The sequence below is a fragment of the Gigantopelta aegis genome, chromosome 3 (assembly GCF_016097555.1).
Source record: "Gigantopelta aegis isolate Gae_Host chromosome 3, Gae_host_genome, whole genome shotgun sequence".
NCBI classification, from domain to species: Eukaryota; Metazoa; Mollusca; class Gastropoda; order Neomphalida; family Peltospiridae; genus Gigantopelta; species Gigantopelta aegis.
The window spans coordinates 12,725,923-12,750,071 of record NC_054701.1 but is presented as its reverse complement, the minus strand read 5'-3'; the positions used below and the strand labels follow the sequence as shown (position 1 = coordinate 12,750,071).

The window sequence follows — 24,149 nt, the reverse complement described above, 5'->3', positions numbered from 1 at the left end:
GTAGTCCCAAAGAAAACATTATCACTTGGATATCGTGAGTGGTCGTTTTTGCTCCAACGTACCTTACTAATAGGCCTAATAGTGTAAATTGTTTCTTTGGATTTTTAAAGAGAGAAAAATACCATAACCACATTTCGTTCTATTAATAAAAATTGAAATATATTTAGTTAAATAGTGTTTTTTTTAAGAGAAAAATACTATAAACACATTTCGTTCTATTAATGCAAATTGAAATATATTTAGTTAAATAGTTTATTATATTATCAAGTCATTTATGTTGTATTACAAGTCAGATCGTTATTTGGCTCAATGTAACAGGGATTGATTCAAGACTGTATACAGGGAGGGGGTCACAAAATTCTATAAAGGGCAGTTTGAGTTGTCGAAGGCAAATGAGCCGAGCTCCCTTGGAGTATCTGTAAAGATATTTGGGGATTATTTTGAACTAAAGGTGCTCAGAAAGTCGTTTTCGGACAATTTAGTTTTATATATGATGGATGATGAATTAAAAGGAACAGAAAGCCATTAAAAAGGGTTATTCAAACGGGCGTGAGTGGGCGTGCGTTGTATGGTATGCCCACAAATATTACTGTCAGGTTGCCCACAAATGGATGTCGGGAATTAACGTGCTTATATCAATTTAATGTTCAAGCACGCTAGGGCCAGAAACTGTGCTCACAACGAAAGGGGTGGGGAGAGTGTTAGTAAAAAAAAAAAAAAAAAAAAAAAATTAAAATTAAAAACGTTTATACAAATGATTAGATAAAAATACTAATTAATGGTTAAGTATACTTTATTTACAAGGAAGTTAAAAAGTGTTTATACAAAGGGTTAAAAAGGGTTTCTACAAATGATTACGTAAAAAGTAGAATATTGACAATAAAATATGTCTGGTTAATCTGGTATTTATGTCGGAGGAGAGTAGACGGGAAGGTCTGCCCCATTTTTAATTCATTTCCCTAGGCCGTCCCATCCACCACCTCCACCATAATGGAAATGTTAAGAATTGGAAAGTGGAGATTGATGAATGATATCTCCATATTAACCATAACATGAACCCGCATAAAACAATGTGATTGGTGCTGTGACTTAACTTAAGTCAAAAGAGCTATCACCTAATTTTTAACATCCATTTAAAACAATGAGAAGGATAAAAAAAATAATAAAAAAAGGGTAAATAATAAAATAACAATAAAACAATAATAATAAGAAAAGAAAATAAGAAAAAAAATAATAATAATAATAAAATTTATATGAACATGTCATAGTAGTAAATTAAAAGGTGTTAATGTAAGTAGAAAGGGAAAAGGTGGATTATATTTTAGTGTCCAGTCGTATATAAGTAAAGTAAAATTGTGGGCAATATTAATGTTAAATCCCCTCTGGAATCCCAATAAGGATACCAATCCATACGAGATGTAGTTTCAATAGGGGTCACATAATTATTAAAATACCTCAAATAATTTTGTTTTTATTAATCACATATGGTTAAGAACAAAAGTCAAAAAGTTAAAACGTATAAGGATTACTAATATACAGCGTATTACTCCTGCCAGAGAGATTAGACGCAGTGTAACCCTTGATAAATTAAACGTATAAAACACAGCATAAAACATAGAACATAGCACACACACACACACACACACACACACACACACACACACACACACACATACATATACATATACAATTATTATAAAGAAGGGGGAGAGAAAAAAAACATTCCACAAAACAAACACATAAAAAAACAAAAAAAACAACAACCAACAAACGAACACAAAATCCACATTAAAAAGTGGAGCCAAGACAAAAGATTAAGATTTAGGTTGATATATACAAGGGCGCCAGATATTAAGTTCTATATTTGAGGGGGATATTTACAGTGCATGTAATGTCTAGGGGTATATGAATGAAGGAAGGAATGTTTAACGATGCACTAGTAGGGCTATATGAATTATGAATACTGCAGTGGTCCTTTCCAGAAGCGGTTATTCCTAGTTCTGGGTAACAATCTATCATCGAGAAAGACATTTAGACACACTGCCCAACTTACTAAAGTACAATCGCCAGTGGCGGCAAAAAGGGGAGAGTAGGCTAGCTAGGAGCGGATCCTGGATTTGGTAAAAGTGGAGGGAGGGAGTCGCGATACTCCAAAAGAGGCAAGCCCAAGCCCGCTGAGAGTAATTCGCGGGGGGGGGGGGGGGGGGGGGTCATGGATATGGACCCCGGAAGTCCTCAAAAGAAAAATGGTCATGGGCCCCTCTCAAAACAGTCCAGTGATTAACACTGTATACGTTGAGAGAGAGGTGAGAAAAAAAACAAATAATTTTTAAAAAAACACGCACACACATACATGGGGGTGGGGGGTGGTGGTGGTGGTGGTGATAGAAGAGGGGCCTCAACAGGCGAGGTAAGGGGACCAATGCGAACAGTTAATTTTCAATATACATAGTTTAGATTTTAATCCCTGTATCTGAAACATATTTTAATAAGGCTTTAAAAATAATATGACTGTTAACTTTATCAGGATTTAAAAGATTAATAGGATTAAAAGATATATTTATATCGGAAAACGTTTTCTCTAAAGCCTCACGGTGTTCTCGATAAAGGTCGCATTTGAATAAATAGTGACCAACATTTTCAACAACATGGCATTTATCACATTTATCAGATTTAGTTAATCCCAACATTTGCATAGTGTCCTTTAGACCCACCGATTGTCCCACTCTAAGTCTAGTTAAAGTACCAGTATTTTTAACATTATTTAAGATAGGACCAATTGTATGAATTTCAGGTTTAAGGGCATAATGCCAGGGCCTTGTCTTATGATCCCAGTCAATTTGCCATAGCTGAAAAATAGAAGGTTTAGCTATGGAAAAGAGTTCAGTAACCCCTAACTTTACCAAAGGGGATATTTTAGTTTCTAGTAGGGATTGTTTGGCCAAACGGTCCGCAGCTTCGTTTCCCGGGATTCCAACATGAGCTGGTACCCATTCTAATACAACATTGAATCCCAGTTTGGTCAAATCGGTAATAAGTATAAGTATAGCGTTAGTAAGATCTTGTCTTGCGTTTTTACCACTTTTTAAAGCCTGAAGAATACTAAGACTATCTGTAAATATTACATAATTACCAGGTGTATATTTTTTTTTTAAACAATATTTATTAACGTTTAACGTTTGGGATTGACCAACAGGCGATGCCTATATTAAGGTCTCTCCGGGTGTATTTGATTTTATCCAAACTAGGGCTTGCTGGATGGCAGCTAATTCTGTTGTAAATACAGATAAATTGTCAGGTAATCTGATGTGCGAGCCTATTTGAGAATTACCATCACCATTAACCACAAAGGCCATTCCGGTATTGCCCGACGTAGGATCTTTCGGTCCATCTGTATATATATGAGTGTAATTATTATAATTATCATAGCGGGATGCCTGGAAAATTACTTTTTTAAAAAGTGGTATATCAGTTTTGTCTACTTCTTTTTTGATAAAAAAGGGAATATTTGGTTGAATTAGTTCCCAGGGATTGGTAATTTGGCATTTAACATTGACTATGGGGGTCTCCAATATACCAGCCTCATCGGCTATTTTAGACACAAAAGTAACAAAAGAGTCGCCCAGATTTTGTGTTGATTTTGATTTTAGACCTATAGGGTTTAAATTGTCTGGAGTAAGTTGTGAGACAGGACTGTCAGGTGTAAGACTTTTGTTTGTTTAACCAATATTTAAGACATAAGCATTGTTTTCTAATTTCAAGGGGAGGTACTCCTAATTCGGTATAGGGGTGCATTTAGGAACTTTGGCAATAATTATAAGTGCTTGGTTTTGGATCCTATCCCACCTTTGTAATAGGGGTCTGGGAGCACAACAAAAGGCTTGTGCCCCATATTGCAGTCTAGATAAGATGTGGGCATTATAAATTTTAAGCAAGGTTTTGCGGTCGGAACCCCAATCAGTCCCAGAAAGCACTTTTAAAATATTAATAAAATGTTTAGATTTAGAAATTATTTCAGTAATATGGGACTTAAATCTAAGATTATAGGCAAATGTAATACCAAGGAATTTTATTTTATTGACTTGGGCAATAACCGTCCCATTTTGATTTAAGTTTAATTTTTCCCGGAAAGGAACTAGTTTATTATGAAAGAGTATACAAACAGTTTTTTTAAGGAGATTTTGACCCCCCATTGATCTGCCCAAGACTGTACATTATTAATATCCTAGTGTGCTAACCATGCGACTGGCTCTCCAAAAGGACGTATCATCGGCAAAAAGGCCTAGGTTAAGGGGACTTTTAGTTTTGTTTGTTTCGACATTATCAAGCATATAAGAACTCAGATCATTAATGAAAATACTAAAAAGGGTGGGGGCAATAACTGAGCCTTGTGGAATGCCGTTATCTAAGGATAGTTCTTGGGAAAAATATCCATTAACATTAACTCTAAACGACCTATTGTGAATAAATTTTTCAATAAAATTAAACATTTCTCCTCGAATTCCTAATTTATAGAGTTTAAGCAATATGCCATATCGCCATGTCATGTCATACGCCTTTTCTATATCAACCAAGACACCAACCACCTTGTTCCCTTTGGCAAAAGCCTGATTTAAATGGGTGGTGGAGACGAACAAGGTGGTCAACGGTGCTGTGGTTTTTACGAAAGCCACTTTGAAGATTAGTAATTAGTTTATTCGATTCAAGGTAATGGGTTAACATGTTATTTACCATGGCCTCCATAGTTTTACACAGGTTCGAGGTCAAAGAAATAGGTTGATAATTTGTGGGATCGGAAAGGTCCTTCCCATATTTGGGAAGACTAAATACATCGGCCTTTTTCCATTCGGCCGGGATATAGCCTTGTTTCCAAATTTGATTGTATAGCATTACAAAGCTGTCCAATGTTTTAATGGGCATATTTTTTTTTTAAAAACAGAAGAAATTTTATCGGGGCCTGTTGCTGTACCCTTTTTATATTGGAAGGCTCTAATAAATTCGTCCATAGTGAAGGGTGCATTGAAATTTAAACTGTCATCAGAATAGTTTGCATTTCGTGGAAGGCTATTTACCTGTTCCAATTCCTCCTTATTTGTTTTGAAGAGAGGGGAAAAGTTATCATTACTACTATTGAATCGAAACGCATCTGCCAAGAGATCAGCTTTTCCTTGCCTGCTCATATTTGTTTTATTTTTACTTAAAACTTTGATAGTAGAAGACTTTTTCCCCTGTATTCTTTTTTTTGGACCAAATCTCACTAGAAGATGTGGAAATTGTGATAGTAGAACAAAACGCTTCCCAAGACGACTTCTTGGCTTCGAGGACTAGCTGCAACTGCATATTTAGCTTTTTTAAAACATCTAAACAATTCTTCATTAGATTTATCTTTTTGAAATTTACGTCTCAAATTATTTCTCAATTTAATGGATTCAGGCAGATCATTGTTCCACCATATCTATGGCTTCGTTAATATTTTTATTAAAAAGATCAATATTATTTGAGAAAAGGGAGCTGTGGTTCAAGTTGAAACAACTCTCATAAAAGCCCTTCCAATTGGCTTTATCCAATTTCCATTTGGAGATATGTCTAGGCATATCTGACCACTCTGAAATTGTGTTATATTTAATAAATATTGGGTAATGATCACTATTTAAATTATTTGTAACATACCATTCACATTTACTAGCCATCTTTGAACTGACCAATGATAGATCAATACAAAAAAAAGTGCCATGAATATCTGACAGAAAAGTTGGTGAATCATCGTTGAGACATACTAGATCTTTTAGATCCAGGAATTCCTCCACTATGGAACCCTGAGTGGAGGTACATCTGGATCCCCAGAGGGTGTTGTAGGAGTTGAAATCACCAACTGAAATCATATCATTACCCAGATGTTTAGTAAGTTGCATATAGTCGTTTACGACCAGGGATGCCTGTGCTGTTCCAGGGTTTACAGATATATATTAACAATGTCAATATTATTATCTTTTCCAAGAATTCTAAGCCCCAGAGCTTGTATGCATGGAGAGTGATTAGTGTGAGGGAGAACTTTATATGACAGGTTATTTTTAACATAGGTTGCCAGGCCTCCTCTAGCAGTAAAATTATTATTATAAAATTCACCTGTATAATCAGGAATTTTATAATTGCTAGTGGATGGTTTTTTGCCTTTTTTTATGTTTCCTGGACACAAATAATGTCAGGAGCTGGGCTGTTTTGTTTGATAAAGCTTACCAATTCCTGACCATGACCTGACGAATGAAGGCCCTTTGCATTCCACTGAAGAATGATAAGTCCACCACTTGTAGTATTAGTTTGTCCATTTGGACGTGGACTATTACTAGTATAAGCAGAGGTGTCCCCTACGAATATTAAATATTGTTTGTTTTTTTGTCCAGTTTACCTCTTTGGGTGATCAGGAATATTTCCTGATCAGTTTTAATGTACCTAGGCTTATCACCATCCACTCCAACCTCATCTTCTCGGTTTAGATTTACAGGAAATGTGTTCTGATACCAATTGTGAGTTCTGGTTTCAACACTCGAGGCAGAAATATCAATTCCAGCGTGATGTTTAAGTAAATCACATGCTCCCTTAAGGGCTCGGGAGACATCGTGATTAGAAAAGTTTGAGAGTGGTTTGGGGTGGATTCCGCCATTTAGAAACAGTCCTGTGAGTGTCTTGACTAGCTGGAGACCCATCATTGTGAGGTGCCGCAGAACTGTGACCCGCTGTCACAGGAACTCTAACCTTATCGACATAAGAAATCTGCCCCTGGACATCCCAAACCTTAGACGGGAGTTTGGGATTCGTATTCTTACCGGAAGGCGATTTGGGAGCTACCTTTTGCCGAGTTCTTTGGGCCAAAATGTTGAACGCTTTTAAACGGTCTGGACATCTAGCGTCATGAGTACAGTGGTTCCCTCCGCAGTTAACGTAGAAACGGGCACCAATGCATGGGTGGTTTCTGGGACGTTTGGGATGTTTTTGACCACATCGAAATCAAACTGGTAGACCCTTTTTGTGTCTGCAATGTTTGATTGTATATCCCCAGCCTTGACACTGAAAGCATTTAGACGGTCTAATGACAAAGGGTAAAATGTCATATCTGTGGTCATCTAAGTAGACACATCGTCTGTCTGTTTGTTCATCTAATAGGCTATTAAGATACCCGTTACCCCAAATTCTTACATTTTTAATTCTGAATGCAGGGTTTTTCGATACCAGTTTTTTGTAGACTTTCTCACTGTCTGCGCCAGTAAGTGCAGTTTTAACTATCATTCTGAGATGGTCCAGAATTTCATCGGGTCCCTGGGGGCTTTTTACCGGTTCTTCCCTATGGGCTGAAGGACTAACCCACAATCCCTGACCTTTCTCTTAGGTTTAACCACCTTAAAGATATGTTGGTGAACATCAAGGTCAGCCAACTCTTCTTCCAAGTCTAGAAGAGGGCCAGCCGGAAGAACCGACGAGTCCCCACTTCCAAGGGTTTTAACCTGGCTGGCAGAGAGGTGTCTGTGTCTAGTAGCATCAAATGTGCTTTGTTCCACATTCCCTAGTCCCGGTAACATATCAGGTATGACCCCATCGTCAACAAAAATATGTTTATCTGGAGTACTGTTTGTGGGCTCTTTGGTTAGTCTTGTCAATGAGACAACACATGGAATGGCAGCCCCCTTCTTTGAAAAAATACCAAACCTGTCTCCAATTTCCTGAAAAATTTCCTCGTTGGTCTTAATGAAACACTGCCCATTATCAAGCCTAGTGTAGTACACGGTTTCATCAAATCAGTCCGAACAACGACTATTTTTGGTTTCCCCAAAGTAATGTTGGAAATAACAGTAATCAAACATATTTGGGTCCTTCCCATCTAACCATATTATCCGTATTCCTTTAAGGAAATCCATATCTCTTTCATCCGTCGCAGAATCCACAGGGCTACCTTCGTCTACGTCTAGTTTTTGTTTTTTACACTATAGTTATTAGTGACCAACGTGTAGACTCTGCCGGGGGTAATTCCAGTGACAGAAATAAATGGCTCTTCTGGGTCTACGAATTCATAATCTGTGGCAGGTCTTTTCTTGGGATTCTGGGGGGTAGGACGTAGCGAATTGGGGCTACTAGCAATATTTTCAGCAGAGGGCCTAAAATTTAGACCCCTGGCAGATTTGCGTTTGCATTTCCCTCCTTTTCCCTGCTTGGCATCTGAAGGGGAAGTAGTTTTCAGAGCAGATTTAAGGAAGAAGTTAGAGGGGGGCACTACCTTTAGTTTCTGTTTCTTTTTGTTTTGTGTTTCTTGTTCACCCAAATAACATTTCTCACTATCCTCTATATCAGAGGGACTATCAGAATCCCATTCCGTAACGAGTTCGCGAACGTCGTTACTACATTCAATAACACCATCGGTTGGTACAACCGTGATGGGCGGTGGTGATGGTCCCGAGGGACTCGGTATCGCACCGGTATCCAAAATGCGATCGATACCAAAGGAAAGGCTGGAGTTTTCCGCGTTATTCGCGTTCTGTATTAAAGTTCGCGGTGAACTATCACTGTCCGAAAGACAGGAGAAAGCGTTGGATACAACAATGACAGATTCGGCAATTTTCAGATATCTTAACGACGGGAGGGGGGGGGGGGGGGGGGGGGGGGGCGGATGTTTACAACTACACGAAAAATAATATTAATATATATATATATATATATATATATATATATATATACATATATATGAAGGAAATAATTGGAGAAAATGAATTACTAAAAACAAATTACATGTAACAAATGAAATACGCAACAACAAATTAACAATAGACAAACCACAAGACTAACCACAAGACAGCAACACAACACACGCGAGTCAAGGTTGACACGATTACCTTGTGTTCTATCGCGGGTTTTATAGGTTAAAGTGGTGGCAGTGTCTTTTGGATGACCTAATCTTGATGTTTTAGGGGTCGATTGAGGGGCAGCCTCGGGTCTTTTTTCATGTGTCGGCGGGGTGCGTTTCGCTCTACACGGCGGGCTGGGCTTCTAAATAACTACCCCCACGTTGGAATTTTAACTTAGGCGTCACTCTTCTAGTGACACAAATATCTTAACCTCTTTAATAATCTTACAGTAATTAATATATTTGCTATGATTGGATAGAGCTGCGGTTGGACACAGTGGGGGGCGGGGGATGGGATGCCGAAGGATAGGGTTTCTTTTGGGGCCATAGGGCGTAGGCGGTTTGGCCTTAGGATTTTGTGTAGGTTCTGGCCTCCCCTCTCCCCCGGCCTCCATTGGGTCACACAAAATTTTCGAAATATGATTGGTAATTTCTATTTACTAAAATCTATTATAAACTTTTCCCTGGGCTGGAGCCAACCCTCCTACCCTTCCTCCTAACCCCATGTGGTATTGACTATTTTATAATTATTAATTTATAATTTATTTAGAACACCCCATCTAAAATTGCGTCAAATTACTTTATTTATTAGTTATAGATTACGTTTATTTTTGTTTTAAGGACGCAGTCAAAATTTATTAACCTCCCCTTTATATATATTTTTTTTTTTTAGCTGTAAGTTTCAAAATTTCTAAATTGGCCGCTTAGTTAGGTGCTTCCTGTCCCGAGTCAGACCCCCGATCTTATCGGAAGCCGAACTCGGGATAGGCGTGTTCTAAAGCATAGAGGTATATGGACACGTAAAATACCTAGTCAAGTCAATATGCCAGCTGTGGAACATTACTTGGAACGAAGAAAAGTCAAATGGATATATCCAGCTAGCAGGATCGATCCTGCGAATGATATATCAAGGGAACACCCAGTAGTCGATGATTAATAAAAAGTTAGTTTTGTGTAACGACTCCACTAGAGCACATTGATATATTAGTCATTGCTATTGGATGTCAAAGATTTGGTAATTTTGACATAGTCTTAGAGAGGAAACCTGCTAAATTTCCCTATTAGTAACAAGGGATCTTTTATATGCACCAACCCACAAACAGGATATCACATACCACAGCCTTTGATATATCAGTCGTGGTGCATTGGCTGGAACCAGAAATAGCCCAATGGGCCCCCCGACGGGGATCGATCCCAAACCAACCGCGCGTCAAGCGAGCGCTGTACCACTGGACTACGCCCCCCCCCCATGATTAATAAATATGCTCTAGTAGTGTCGATAAACAAAATACAAACATTTTTGTTTCATTGTCCAGGTTTTAGACATCTACTGATTCAGTCATTGATCACACGAGTAACTAGGAAGTCGGTAAACAAACAGTCCTCTCCTTTCAACCATAGCCAGAGAGATGTAGCTCTTTAAACGGACCTTCACAAGTTAAAACAAAACAAAAAAACATATTTACCTCTAGAGGTAGTACTAAACCAAATAACTTCCGGCTGGATCAAAGTTGTGCACGCAGCTTTTGATAGAGTGAATGTGTTGATTGTAAAACAAATATAGTTTCATCTGGGCAAACAAAATATATGCAATTTTATTTCATCTAGTACCACAGTGTATGGTCTTGAAATGAAATGTCTGCAATTGAAACCAATTTCTTGAAGCGGTCTCCCACTCAGAAAATACATAATGTAATGTTGAATTATTAATAAAACAAATTAGCCGAGTGCTTGAAACATGTATGGGGTACCTGTAAAAAAAAAAAAAAAAAAAAAAAAAAAAAAGGTACTCAAATTTTGTGCGAAACTATGGTAGTCATAGACGTTACCCGTTATCTCTGAAATGATCAGCTTGACCGCCAATTTGTTTTGATTCACGTTAAGGGTGAGAAGTGGTAGTATTTATATCCGTGGTGTTTATGTCGATTGATATGCTGCGGGTAGGAGTTTTAGCCACGCATGTTACTTTTGTCGTCTATGGGATTTGATTTGGTAGTATACACCTAATAGAGCTAGTATGTTAGTAGAATATATTGGGTGGGTTTTTTCTTACTTAGCCATATTTGCAGTATCTTTGGTTGCTCTTTGGGTTTGTTCTTTTGATATGAGTAGTAGTGATGACCATTAACAGTTCATCTATTAAAACGAAAAATCGTGCCTACGAATTTATGGTAGATATAAACTGGTCTATATCATCGGTGTATTATTGTTGAATTTACCATAGTTTTACACCCAATAGCTGATGTATTTTTCGTCCTGAGGTGTCGTTAAACATTCATTTATTCATTCATTCGTTATTAAATGCGCATGTTCGTCTGACTTGTATGATATCTTGTTAAACGATCTTCTTCTTCTTCTTAGTGTTTATTTTCGTGCTTACATCCAATTAAGTCTCAAGCTTGCTTTCCTGGGCACATATCTCAGTTATCTGGGCTGTCTGCCCACCACAAAGGTTAATGGTTAGTGGTTAGTGGTTGGTGAAAGGAAAGTTGATGCAGTGGTCGTACACCTACCCATTCATTCGTTAAACTCGCTCTGGGTGGGAGCAGGTACCGGGATGCGAACCCAGTACCTACCAGCCTGATTTCCGATGGCATAACCTCTAACCTAGCGATGCCGGTCTTTAAAATGATGCTACTTATAACTTTTTATTGAAATATCAAGCTTGACAAGTTTGATGTGTTGATGATGATGTTGTTCTTGATGGTTATGAGGTTGTTATTTTTGTTCCTTGTAATGTTTATCAGAGCCTAACCGCTTCAATAGCTAGCGCGATTTCAATATTATAATTTCAGTGTAATCATACCAGAAATATGATTTCATTTGTAATTAGTAAAATAATCATGTTTTTTCTAAATAGTTTTGTCTTTATGTGTTACCGGTGCGCATTATATATTAGAAGATAAAACTATGTCTTTATCAGAAACACGGTTTATAGATGCAAATAAAATGTCTGCAATTGGAACCATTTACTTAAAGCGTTCTCCCACCCAGACAATGCATATTGTATTGTTGAATGATTAATAAAACCAACTTATCATGTATCCATGCCCCTCCTCCCCCACACACACCACACACACACACCACATAAACACACACCACACACATACCACACATACACAGACAGACAGACACACACCCACTTTCTTTTTCTGACCGTGGCTGCGGTCGTTAGGATTATGTACATATAATTCGGTTAATACTGATATGCGTTTGAATATTTCATATATGTGTATGTACTTTTGGGCTATACTTTTTGTTCTCGTTTCACAACAGTATTTGCTTATTAGATTAAGACCTCAAAATCAACAAATGACGATTTGTCTTCGATAGCATAATACTCCAGTAGCTCTTCAACTTGAAGAGGCGAGAATTTCGGTGCCAAGAACACTAACTCCGCAAATGACAAGTATGCCATGAGATCAGTAATATTATCTATTCAACGAATCGGCGATTCCTGGAAGAGGCTTTGCAACGTAATCCTATCTTATAAATTAACATAAACCAGCTTACAGTGATCTCAGATCACATCGTGTAAAGCGCCCCACGCGAGGTCCCTGTTACAAGCTAAGTGCAATAATGTAAAGCTTTTATACAAATACCAAAGTACGTTTCCTCTACTTATGATAGTATTTTTTAATTTGTTGTTTTTGTTTGTAGGTAACCGAATGATATATGTAGTGGTGGCAACCGCTCTAATTAGGGGAGTGAACAATATAGCAATGTTTTGGATTATACATTTCCTTTATATTAGGTTATTTTTATTAGGTTATTTTTCTTTTATATATACAATAGGACAAACAAATTACATTTTGTTGTTCTGAAGTCGGGTGAGCAGGCGGGCGGGCGGGCACCCCCCACCCCCACCCCTTGACCTCGATTCCTACAGGCCTGGTAATTAGATTTCAAGTCACACAACTCGGCAGCCTGGGTCCCGTTCCACGAAGCGATCTTAGCGCTAAGATCGTCTTAAGTGTATACGGTAGCTATGCACTTAAGGTGATTTTAGGACTAAGGTCGTTTCGTGGAACGGGGCCCTGGACTGCTTCCCAAGGACAAACAAAAATAAAAGTGAAAAAGAAATGTTCGGGAAATACCTCTGTTTTGTGCAGATGTACGACTTTTGAGTTTGTGATTGAAATTCGACAAATTGGTATTGGAAGTGGCAGTTCTAAGAACTAAGTAGGCCTACGGAGAATTTGTCGTTCTGGAGAGTTAGTTTTCTCGTCTTGTAGACGACTTTCTTGACAGTAATTCAAGGCAGCTTACTGTCATTACTTGTCAAAACATCCTATGGGCAAATATAAATCATCTTGAAAATACCAATTTACGGTTTAGTCTGTTCAGACTGTGTGCTCGGTCAATGATAGATATAAAACTATTCAATATAATTAAAATTAGCTCCACTATTACATGTGGATCTAACAGCAGCCCGTTGGAGTTCATGTCCAGTTGACCTTTCATTCGACCAATCAAAACCTTACTTGCAAAATCATGCCAGTGATTTAAAAAGAATTTGGAAACATTCGGGATTAGAAAGAAATGTTTTATTTATTGACGCACTCAACACATTTTATTTACGGTTATATGGCGTCAGACATATGGTTAAGGACCACACAGATTTTGAGAGGAAACCCGCTGTCGCCACTACATGGGCTACTCTGTCCGATTAGCAGCAAGGGGTCTTTTATCTGCGCTTCCCACAGGCAGGATAGCACAAACCATGGCCTTTGTTGAACCAGTTATGGATCACTGGTCGGTGCAAGTGGTTTACACCTACCCACTGAGCCTTACGGTGCACTCGCTCAGGGTTTGGAGTCGGTATCTGGATTAAAAATCCCATGCCTCGACTGGGATCCGAACCCAGTACCTACCAGCCTGTAGACCGCTGGCCTAACCACGACGCCACCGAGACCGGTCATTCGGGATTATGCCGAGGGTATACGAAATGTTTCGAGTAAATTACGAAGCATGCCGGAAACAAGTTCGCCTATTACATAAATAGTCTCGCCCAATTTTTTTAGAATGTGTATGCTGCCGAATAACGCTATAAACGGCGAAGTGTTATTGATCAATATTTGAATTGTTATTTATAGATGAAATGTCACCTGGACATGGGAGTCCACGCAATGCTGTTAGACCTACTAGGGTAGAATTAGAGCTAATTTTAATCAGATTGTAAAACTATTATATTTGAGCCCCACTAGACTTTGATTAACAATTGTGCTCGTATGTCTTTAAAATCATTTCTGTCTTCGATATAGCACAGAGGTTAATATATCATTTCTAATAATAATGGGTTCATATATCATTACCGATTCCAAATGAATACGGGTACGAGATCTGACCACTGACCACTGACCACTGACCTATTTAATGGTCTAACAAAGTATTACCTGAAAAGAAAATTCGATTTGTCCCTAAATGTACTTTATTCAACCATCTTCATAACCATCATACTTCATTTATTAATGACATTTTGTAAAAATAATTGAATTATGGCACTGGTTCATAATTCAGAAACTAAAATTGCCGAGAGGGATGACATGGATTTCACTCCATCGTGGTTCAGTTAAGGTGGTGCGATAGCTAGATTTGGTTTCCAACATTTAATGTAATTTTTATTTATTATCCATTTTTAGAGAAATAAGGTCCTTAAATCCGTGACAGTATGCCTTTAAGTAAAACGAATTATATATTGCAATACACTGGACAAAGGCGGAATTGTTTGTTTGGGTTTGTTTTGTTTTGTTTTGGGTTTTGGGGTTTTTTTTTTAAAGGGGTATGGTTTTGTTCTAGGGATCGGGTATCATATATAAGGACACTTACAGTATTCCAAATTACAACATGTATTTCATGTATGCAAACAATTTCAAGAAACGCCCACCTGATATTTTTTTATAACACCTGTTGTTTGTATATACTTGCATTAACATGTATAAAACTAATATAGTTTTTAAGATTCCAGACACTGGCATGCAACACAAATGTGTTTAAACGTTACTTCAGCTACCCATGTTTACTATGTAAATTCAAAACACGGTTTACCTGTGACATCGAGTATCGGTTACAAAGTTCATAACTCATTGTATTTTAATTAAGTAATATGATAGCACGTCAGTTAAACGTTAATACTCCAAGTCACATATAAGCTATTAGTGGGTGACGTAATGGTAGACATAATATTCATTATTAAAGTCATATTCTTTGTTTATTTCTTTAAGTTTACAACTCAGCATAATACGTCAAACTACATTTGTGCTCATCGCCATATTTCCGGTGAGGCGACGTCAGAACTTTGACTAAATATCGAATTAAATTTTTTTAGAAGTGTCATAGGATAAATAGAATTCGCTACTCATATTTTTAATATGTAAAATATCAACCTCGTCTAGTTAATCGGTATTTGTCTCCGCAGAGCCTCGACAAATACCGATTAACATAGACTCGGTTGATATTTTCCATATTAAAAAAACTCGTGACGAATCCTAGATATTTTTCAACATTAATTTGCTTGACTTCTAATTGTATTCGTCTTTGCTAAACATGTCCCTATGATAATCAGTTCCTTGTGTTAATATCTGTATAAAACTAAAAAAAACAAAAACACTTCGCCGCTTACAAGTAATCCAGGGCGGATCTAGGGGGAGAGGTCCCCAGGGGCCCCTGGCCCCCTCCAAATTTTCATACGGTTAACATTTTATTATATATTAATTTTTATCCCCCTCCAAACCTCCTCCAAAACTTGTATTGTGGACACTACAATGCAAAGTTACATTCATCTGATTCTATAACATCAGCATTACACAGTGTACATATTGAAATTATTTCTGATCTTTCGATGCTTCTATACCTGACAGATTTCACTTTTAATTTATAAACGCAGATTCTAATCGTACATATTTCCGTAAACAAATTATATTACATACATTCAGTATCGAAAAAATGCTTTGCATCCTTTTTCTGTGAATCTACCGTTATAGAAAAATAAAACACCAAGATAAATAAATTAATTTACAACCTCTTTTAAAGTACCACTTCTCGTTATATCGTAATCTGTCATTGCTTCTATTAAAAAAAAACCCACACACACAAAACTTGTTTTAGTCTTATTCGTATTTACAGTTAAATCATATTTATGTGTATAATTGCAAATACATTTACTTGTATTTAGAGTTCTGTTAAAAAACAAAAACACCTACAACTAATTATAATTTTTGTTATGGTAGGCTAAAACTATCAACTGCCATAACAGAATTGGCCAATTCGACAGTTGCGTTGTATCCCCCCCCCCCCTCACACACACACACCACACCCCCACCCAATTAGATAAACAGTTCTTGTTAAGCAACATTATAACAAATGCATTATCTATCCATGCAACCAATTCATCCATCCATATGTGTCTCACTGTCCATGCAACCAATCCATCCATCCATATGTGTCTCACTGTCCATGCAACCAATCCATCCATCCATATGTGTCTCACTGTCCATGCAACCAATCCATCCATCCATATGTGTCTCACTGTCCATGCAACCAATTCATCCATCCATATGTGTCTCACTGTCCATGCAACCAATCCATCCATCCATATGTGTCTCACTGTCCATGCAACCAATCCATTCATCCATATGTGTCTCACTGTCCATGCAACCAATTCATCCATCCATATGTGTCTCACTGTCCATGCAACCAATTCATCCATCCATATGTGTCCTCGATCCTCGTCGGTGGGCCCATTTGGCTATTTCTCGTTCCAGCCAGTGCACCACGACTGGTATATCAAAGGTCGTGGTGTGTGCTATCCTGTCTGTGGGATGATACTTATAAAAGATACCTTGCTATTAATGGAAAATTGTTTCCTCTCTGTGACCGTGTAAAAATGTCCATATTTTTGACATCCAAAATCCGATGATTAATAAATCAATGTACTCTAGTGGTGTCGTTAAACAAAACAAACCTTATCTTTAACTTTAACTGTCTGTCCATTGGTCCATCTGTTTGTCTTCTTTGCTTGTTTCTTCGCTCGCTACTCTGTGTCTTTGCTAGGTGTCTATGCTAGGTGTATATTTGCTATGTGTGTCTTTGCTAGGTGTGTCTTTGATGTTTGTCTCTACTATTTAGGCTATTCAGTCCTCTACAGCTAGCGAACTGGCTCGTTCGATCGGAAGACCAGTTGTAAATACTCATCTAAACTCATAAGGTAATACACTAAGAGGCCGTCAATTAATTAATCATCGGCTATTAAATATTAAACATTTGGAGTCTTCTTCATACTTCGTCAAAAAACAGAGAACAAAACTGCTACCTATTCCAATGAGCATCAAGAGAACTTTTATAAGCACTTTTTACAGACAGGACAGCACACGCCAGAGCCTTTGATATAACAGCTATATTCACTGGCTGATACAGGGGAAAACTCTATAGGTTCATCAGCGATCGAAGCACCATCGGCAAATACACTACATTCCGTCCACTTCCCCAGTTATTAAGTTTCATAAACATACAGTGTGCTAGTAGAGAGGGAGTTGGTAGTGGTGTTAATATCAGCGTACGCTTTTAAAACGGACAAAAAAAAGTTGATCAAACATTCCTAAGAAAATCATCATTTTAATGTACGCTTTTAAGAGGGTTTGTTTGGGGTTATTTGTTAAAACACACCACTAGAGCACATGGATTTATTAATCATCTGCAATTGGATGTCAAACATTTGGTAATTTCGACTTGTAGTCTTCAGAGCAAACCCGCTATATTTTCTATTAGCAGCAAGGCGATTTTCATATGCACTTTCTCACAGAGAGGACAGCACAAATAACATGGTCTGTGATATACCAGTCGTGGGGCACAATACGATTACCGCTATGAAATTAATTGTGAACAGGCCCTAATCTGCTTTGTTGGCGAACTTAACCCACGATGTCGTATTTCAAATGTGTAAACATCGTGATCGCTGTCACGTGAGGCGGATACACTTTATAAGTATCTCACCTTACCTGGCTTGTAGTAGAGAACCGACTGGTGACAATGGGTTATCTAGGAGTTATCGTTCTTGTCTTGTGTGTAGCTGCAACGGCCCTGTCTTATCAGCAGTGAGTATAATCAACATATCTTTAAGAAAAACAATTTTCTTTTTAACAGTTGATTAAGTATTAATTCATTTCATTTTATGTGCAACTCAATTTCCGTGTTTATGTCTTATTAAAGTTCAAGTACGATGTCCTGGGCACACACTTCAGTGTTCTGGGTTGTCAGCACAGGACAGTGTTGTAATGGTTTATTTGCATCACGCTGACGCGTAACCTAGTTTTGGGAAAGAGCTTACGATTTTTAATGAACCTTCTTTAGCTACTTTTTTTTCGCAGTTCTTCGCATTTTACATTTTAAATTAATATATTTAATAAATCGCAATGTTTAATTTGAACACTCTGCTAGTTTTTATATTGAGAATACTACACGAATGTCCATTAGATACCACTAATCTAATATCAACTTGTTTTAAAACGTATTCTTTTCTTTTTTTAAATATCGGATCATCAAAATCCGTATTATAAAAAATTAAACATCTTTTCAAATTATTATTTAATTATGGCACAATTCGGCCTTGTATAGTTGACATACGTCACAGAATAACCAGTTTTATTGGTGTTGATTCCAGTGGTCAGTATCACATATCTTTAAAACGATGTCCAACATGTGTAATAATGTGTAATGTGTTATAAATCCCCAACTCATTGTTCCCTTGATCGAGTGTGTAATGGTAGTGTCAGACTATCAACTGTCACGACGGAGTTGGCCAACTCGACAGTTGCGTTGTAATTCACACACCCCCCCCCCCCCCCCCCCCCCCCCACTCCCAACTTAAACGGATGCGGTCATATTAACAACTAATCGACCAGAATTGAGTTGTAAGAGTGCTTATACTGGTAAGTATCCAGTCGTAGAACTCGAGAAATTGGCCAGTTGGCCAACTCTGTTGTGACAGTTGGTAATCTAAAACTGCATCCTAAAGCTCTATCCTAACCGCCCGCGAGCGACGCGAGCGATGCGAGCGATTATTTTAGAAATACTAGTAATTGATTTCCATTGCCGCATCCTAACTGGACGCGTGTGACGCAACAGATAAATGTGTCGCATCGCACGCGTGCCGTTAGGATGCGGCAGTGGAAATCAATGATTTCTAAAATAATCGCTCGCATCTCTCGCGGTCGGTTAGGATAGAGCTTAAGCCTAGTATAAGACAGTGTGTTTTAATCATCTGTGTTACAGATGTACCGGCACACAGCGCACGTGCTACAGGCGGAGACAGGTGTGTAGGGGCAGGAGTTGGTATCGCAGTTGCTACTACAGGTAAAGAACCACTACCATCATCATTGTCATCATCATCATCTTCTTCTTATTCACTATCATCATCATTATCAGCATCATCTTCTTCTTCTTCACTATCACCATCATCATCATCATCATCGTCGTCGTCGTCGTCTTCTTCTTCACTATCATCGTCAGCCAGGTTAATGTCGTCACCAGCATCGCCATCGTCATCACCAGTATTACAATTAATATCCTCTGTCGTCATCATCATCAGCATCATCATTATCAGCACAATCATCATAACATACCTGAATAATAATAATAATAATAATAATAATAATAATAATCTTTCTTTTTTTAAGAAAGCAACGTATTTTCGCATTCTTTAAAGCATTAACAAAATTCTCTGCATTGTTTTTACAGAACTGAAGCCTACAGGTGCTTCAAGAAAGTCACATGCTCGGGTAAGTTCTCAGTGTTTTGAGTAACCCGTATGCACCTCAGTATTACAGTTTACTGGCCACACACCTTTCGTGCGGGGAACATTTGGAACAGAATTGTGTGTCACACAAATGGGGTAGCAGCTAAATCGCAATTCCAAACAAATTAACGATTATACTTGAAAACAAATTTGTAAAAAATGTCATTCATTTTGTGACTAGTATATTCCGTGACACTATATTTTGTTTGGTAAAGAAATCTTAACTTTGGTGAAACATTTTCAAACAATAATTCTTCAAATTATTAAAAGTATTTTTCTAGTCGTACTCAAATATTATCATGTCCATGACTGGTGGTGGTACATCGGGGCAGTTGCACCTTTAACAAATACAAAGTTTGTTGTTTAAAAATGCCCTTTTTCTCTCCTAGGAGATTACCTAAGATTTTAGATCAGACAGATTAACAAATGAAGGCTGCGAGTTACTTAGTAGGACCGAGAACAGGCTTCCCTTTAAATCGTAGACGTTACAAGCTGCATTCTTGGACATTTTGAGTTACCATTTGTATAATTTTAAAGTCACATCCCCCATCGGTTTTGATGGCTCTGTGTTAAATCTCCACAATATATCACCTCCGATGGCCTTGTATTTAGTTTAAGAATTTATAATAATTAATTTCATTTGTGCTTATACCCAATTGATATAAACACGCTGCTCTAGGCAGACGTATCAGCTATCCGGGATCTGTTTCCCGGACAGTTGGTTAGTGGTTAGTTGTAAGTGGTTATTGAGAAAGAAGTCGGTGTTGTGGTTTTACACCTACCCATTGAGTAGTTAATCTTAACGACAAAACCGTAATGCATGATCAGGCCCGTTTCTCTGCACAATACAGAGTCGAATGGGCATTTGGCAAAACAGTGGATGATTCTAGTAATATCTATTTAGTGCCTCGTCTGTAGGAGGACAGCCACTCCCAACATCCTTTACTGGATATTGCACTCCTCTTGTAACGCGAAAAAGAAGACAGCCATTCCCAGACTAGTTAAATCTAAATCAAAACTAGCACCGGACAGAGCTCATTACAATAGTACAGCTGTGATGACATGCACTCATGAATCACTGTCATAACAGTGGTGATATCAGGTGTTCGCTAAAGTTGAGCATATCATGCCCCATGTGGCACCCGTCATGAGTTCTGCCACCACTGCTGTCAAGTCCGTCACTTGATCTCTCTGGGTGGGAGCCGGTACCGGAATGCGATGACTTAAACACTACATCACCGAACCCGGTCATTTTTAATAATTTTGTTTCCAGTCTACGGCTACGGTTCCTGGACAACCCGATCCTCATCTCCGTGCAGCGCCTCCTGTGGCCAGGGGACACAAATCCAACATCGCTACAAGTTTTGCCGCTACCCATGCTCTACCGTGTCGGAGAATCGCACCGTGTCCTGCAACGTGCAGCCATGTCCAGGTAACACAAGCTGCAAGAGTCACCATCTTAGTGGATCCATCCTCTGATGGGTTTTTCTCTTTTTGTTCACTTCCCAACCATTGCCTCACGACTGGTATATCAAATGCTGTAGTATATGCTACCCTATCTGTTGGAAAGTGCAAATTAAAGATCCCTTGCTGTTAATAAAAATGTTAGCGGGTATTTCTCTAAGACTACGAGTCAAAAATTACCAAATCTTTGACATCACGACAACCAGCTTTTCACCATGACATGGTGGGACGTAGCCCAGTGGAAAAGCGCTCGTTTTGGTGCGCGGTCGGTCTAGGATCGATCCCCATAGGTGGGCCCATTGATCTACTTCTCATTCCAGCCACTGCACCAAGACTGGTATATCAAAGGCCATGTTATCCTGTCTGTGAGACGGTGCATATAAAAGATCCCTTGCTACTAATGGCAAAATGTAGCGGGTTTCCTCTCAAGACTATATGTCAAAATTACCAAATGTTTGACGGCTAATAGCCGATTATTAATAAATCGTGCTCTAGTGGTGTCGTTAAATAAAACAACCTTTACTTTGACCATGACCATCATAGTGACGGTCACTGCGTGCATAGACATAGTATGTTTTGATAATTGTGGTAAAAAAAAAACAGACTTGCTTATTACGAGTGTGTTGATACTAGATAAATGGATATATGTTGTTTGCTATATATGTTATGTTTTTTATTCTTGTGGCTAGAAATTAATTTTGTTCCCGGTGTTTTACAGTCAACGGTGGTTGGTCGGACTTCTCGGCGTGGCATGACAAAGAAGATGATGAATGTTCCGCTCTGTGTGGGTCGGGAACCGTGGACCAGTTTAAAACCAGAACCTGTACAAACCCAGCTCCTGCTCACGGCGGGGAACCATGTGACGGAGATGACCGGGTAAATGAGGAAGACAGGGCATGCAATACACAGGCGTGCACCGAGGGTAAGCAACAATTAGAAAGAGAGAGAGAGAGAGAAAGAGAGAGAGAGAGAGAGAGAGAGAGAGAGAGAGAGAGAGAGAGAGAGAGAGAGAGAGAGAGAGAGAGAGAGAGAGAGAGAGAGAGACAGAGAGACAGACAGACAGACAGAGACAGACAGATACAGAGAGACGGAGAGAAAGAGAGAGAGATAGAGACAGAGACAGAGACAGAGAGAGAGAGAGAGAGAGAGAGAGAGAGAGAGAGAGAGAGAGAGAGAGAGAGAGAGAGAGAGGGGGAGACAGACAGACAGACAGACAGGCAGACAAAGACAGAGATGTGACAGACAATAAATAACATTTAGCTATGTTTTAACAAATGAATTTAGTCATTTATGGGGGGGGGGGGTAGGGTATGTCGCTCAAAATCGTACATCTGTTACAAATTTTTAAGATGTTATCGAGTAACAGAGACGTTTTGACGACTGTAATTACATATCAAATATATTTTTCTGCATAAAATATTCTGATCATCCCAATATTTGTACTAGGTTAAATTTCATTTTATTACCTAAAAAGAAATGTTTTGGTACGTATGAAATTATTTGAAGACAAAATCCAGTTTGGGCTCCTTACAAATATTAAGACAACCAGAAACAGTGAATATACAGACACTGATATTCTAAATAAGAAAATATATTTAATATGTAAGTTTAATCGTAGAAATATTTTATTAGTCGAAAACATCTTACAATGCAGCAAACTCGAGAATGTCCCTTTAACATAATACATTTACAACTGAGTACATTATTTCTGTACTAGTACTAAGTTATTACTGGAAATATTTTAGTTATTATCCAATTATTAACGTTACTTGTATCACTTTAATTGATTAAAGTCGTCTAAATATAGGTGATTAATTTGCGTGACGTATATAATTCAGATTGGGATGTCCCATTTTATTGATTGGCATGAGGCATATATTTTATTCATAAACATTTTATGAATTGTGCAATTACTGTGTGACATATATTTGACTGACTACTGTAATCAATATATGTTTAGTGATTAGCCTAACCTATGTACTTTGACTCATTAACGGTCCAGCATAACACAAAATGTATGTTAATCGTTTAACATTGACATTAAAGGAATACAAATGTCGTATACAGAACATGGTGCCAACTACTGTTAAAATGTCTATTATTATTACATTACTTTTTTTTCTTTTTTTTCCCCCAGAGCAATGTCCAGAGGGACAAAACACCTACATCGCGCATGCCAGCAACAACCGGAAGTTTTATCAGTGCACCAATGGGCGAGCTCTGCTGCACACATGCCCCGATGGTACGGTCTGGAACCAATCTGAAAGCTCCTGTGCTCACGTGACCCAGTCAAACGGATGTCCGGCCCCAAACGGCTTCTTCGCGCACCCAACCGACTGCCGGAAGTACATCCAGTGCAGCAACAACAACCGTTACGTCATGAGTTGCCCAACGACCACCAAGTGGAACTCGGATACGACTAGTTGTGTTTCTGGAGACTGCTAAATGGCTACTAAAAATTAATTAGAACTGATTAGTAAAGAAATGGCCATTTGTAATGGTGTTTTCTATTAAAATTTAAATATGAATAAACAATTATTTCATAAGTGCTGCTTTTTTCTTGCTTTTTTGCCTCTGATTTCATTCTAACACATAAGTATTTGTAGAAACGTACCGAGGGTAATATTTTGCAAGACCTAGATATATTATGTGGGTGGGAGTAGTGGTAAAACTACCACTACTGGTCGGGGCTATTTCGTTATAGAAAATATGACTTAGCCTAGTCCCCAAAGAGATAGTGGCAAGAACTCGCTTGGAAATATATAGTTTGACACCCAATAGCCGATGTATATTTCGTGCTGGGCTGTCGTTAAACATTCATTCATTCATTCATTCGCTTGGAAATGCGACAGTAATTTTTTGTTTGTGTGGGTAATTGTTAACATTCATCCATATGAGATATGTTTAAGCACGCCTATTATGCGTCCTAGCTATTATATATAAGTAACATTAAAGGGACAATCCTAAGTTTGCTGCATTGTAAGATGTTTCCGACTAATACAA

The 24,149-nt window shown here is 38.2% G+C and overlaps 1 protein-coding gene across 1 annotated transcript in view; it reads left to right on the top strand.

The window, feature by feature from the left end:
• Positions 1–23,692, top strand: part of LOC121368503 (SCO-spondin-like) — a 77,485-nt gene extending 53,793 nt beyond the window's left edge. The window contains exons 20-25 of the mRNA XM_041493240.1: positions 17,898–17,982; positions 19,160–19,240; positions 19,625–19,665; positions 20,956–21,114; positions 21,865–22,068; positions 23,284–23,692. Of these exons, the coding sequence (XP_041349174.1) occupies positions 17,898–17,982; positions 19,160–19,240; positions 19,625–19,665; positions 20,956–21,114; positions 21,865–22,068; positions 23,284–23,591 (878 nt within the window). The 3' untranslated portion in view covers positions 23,592–23,692. The remainder of the gene's footprint in view (positions 1–17,897; positions 17,983–19,159; positions 19,241–19,624; positions 19,666–20,955; positions 21,115–21,864; positions 22,069–23,283) is intronic.
• The last annotated feature ends 457 nt before the right edge of the window (positions 23,693–24,149 follow it).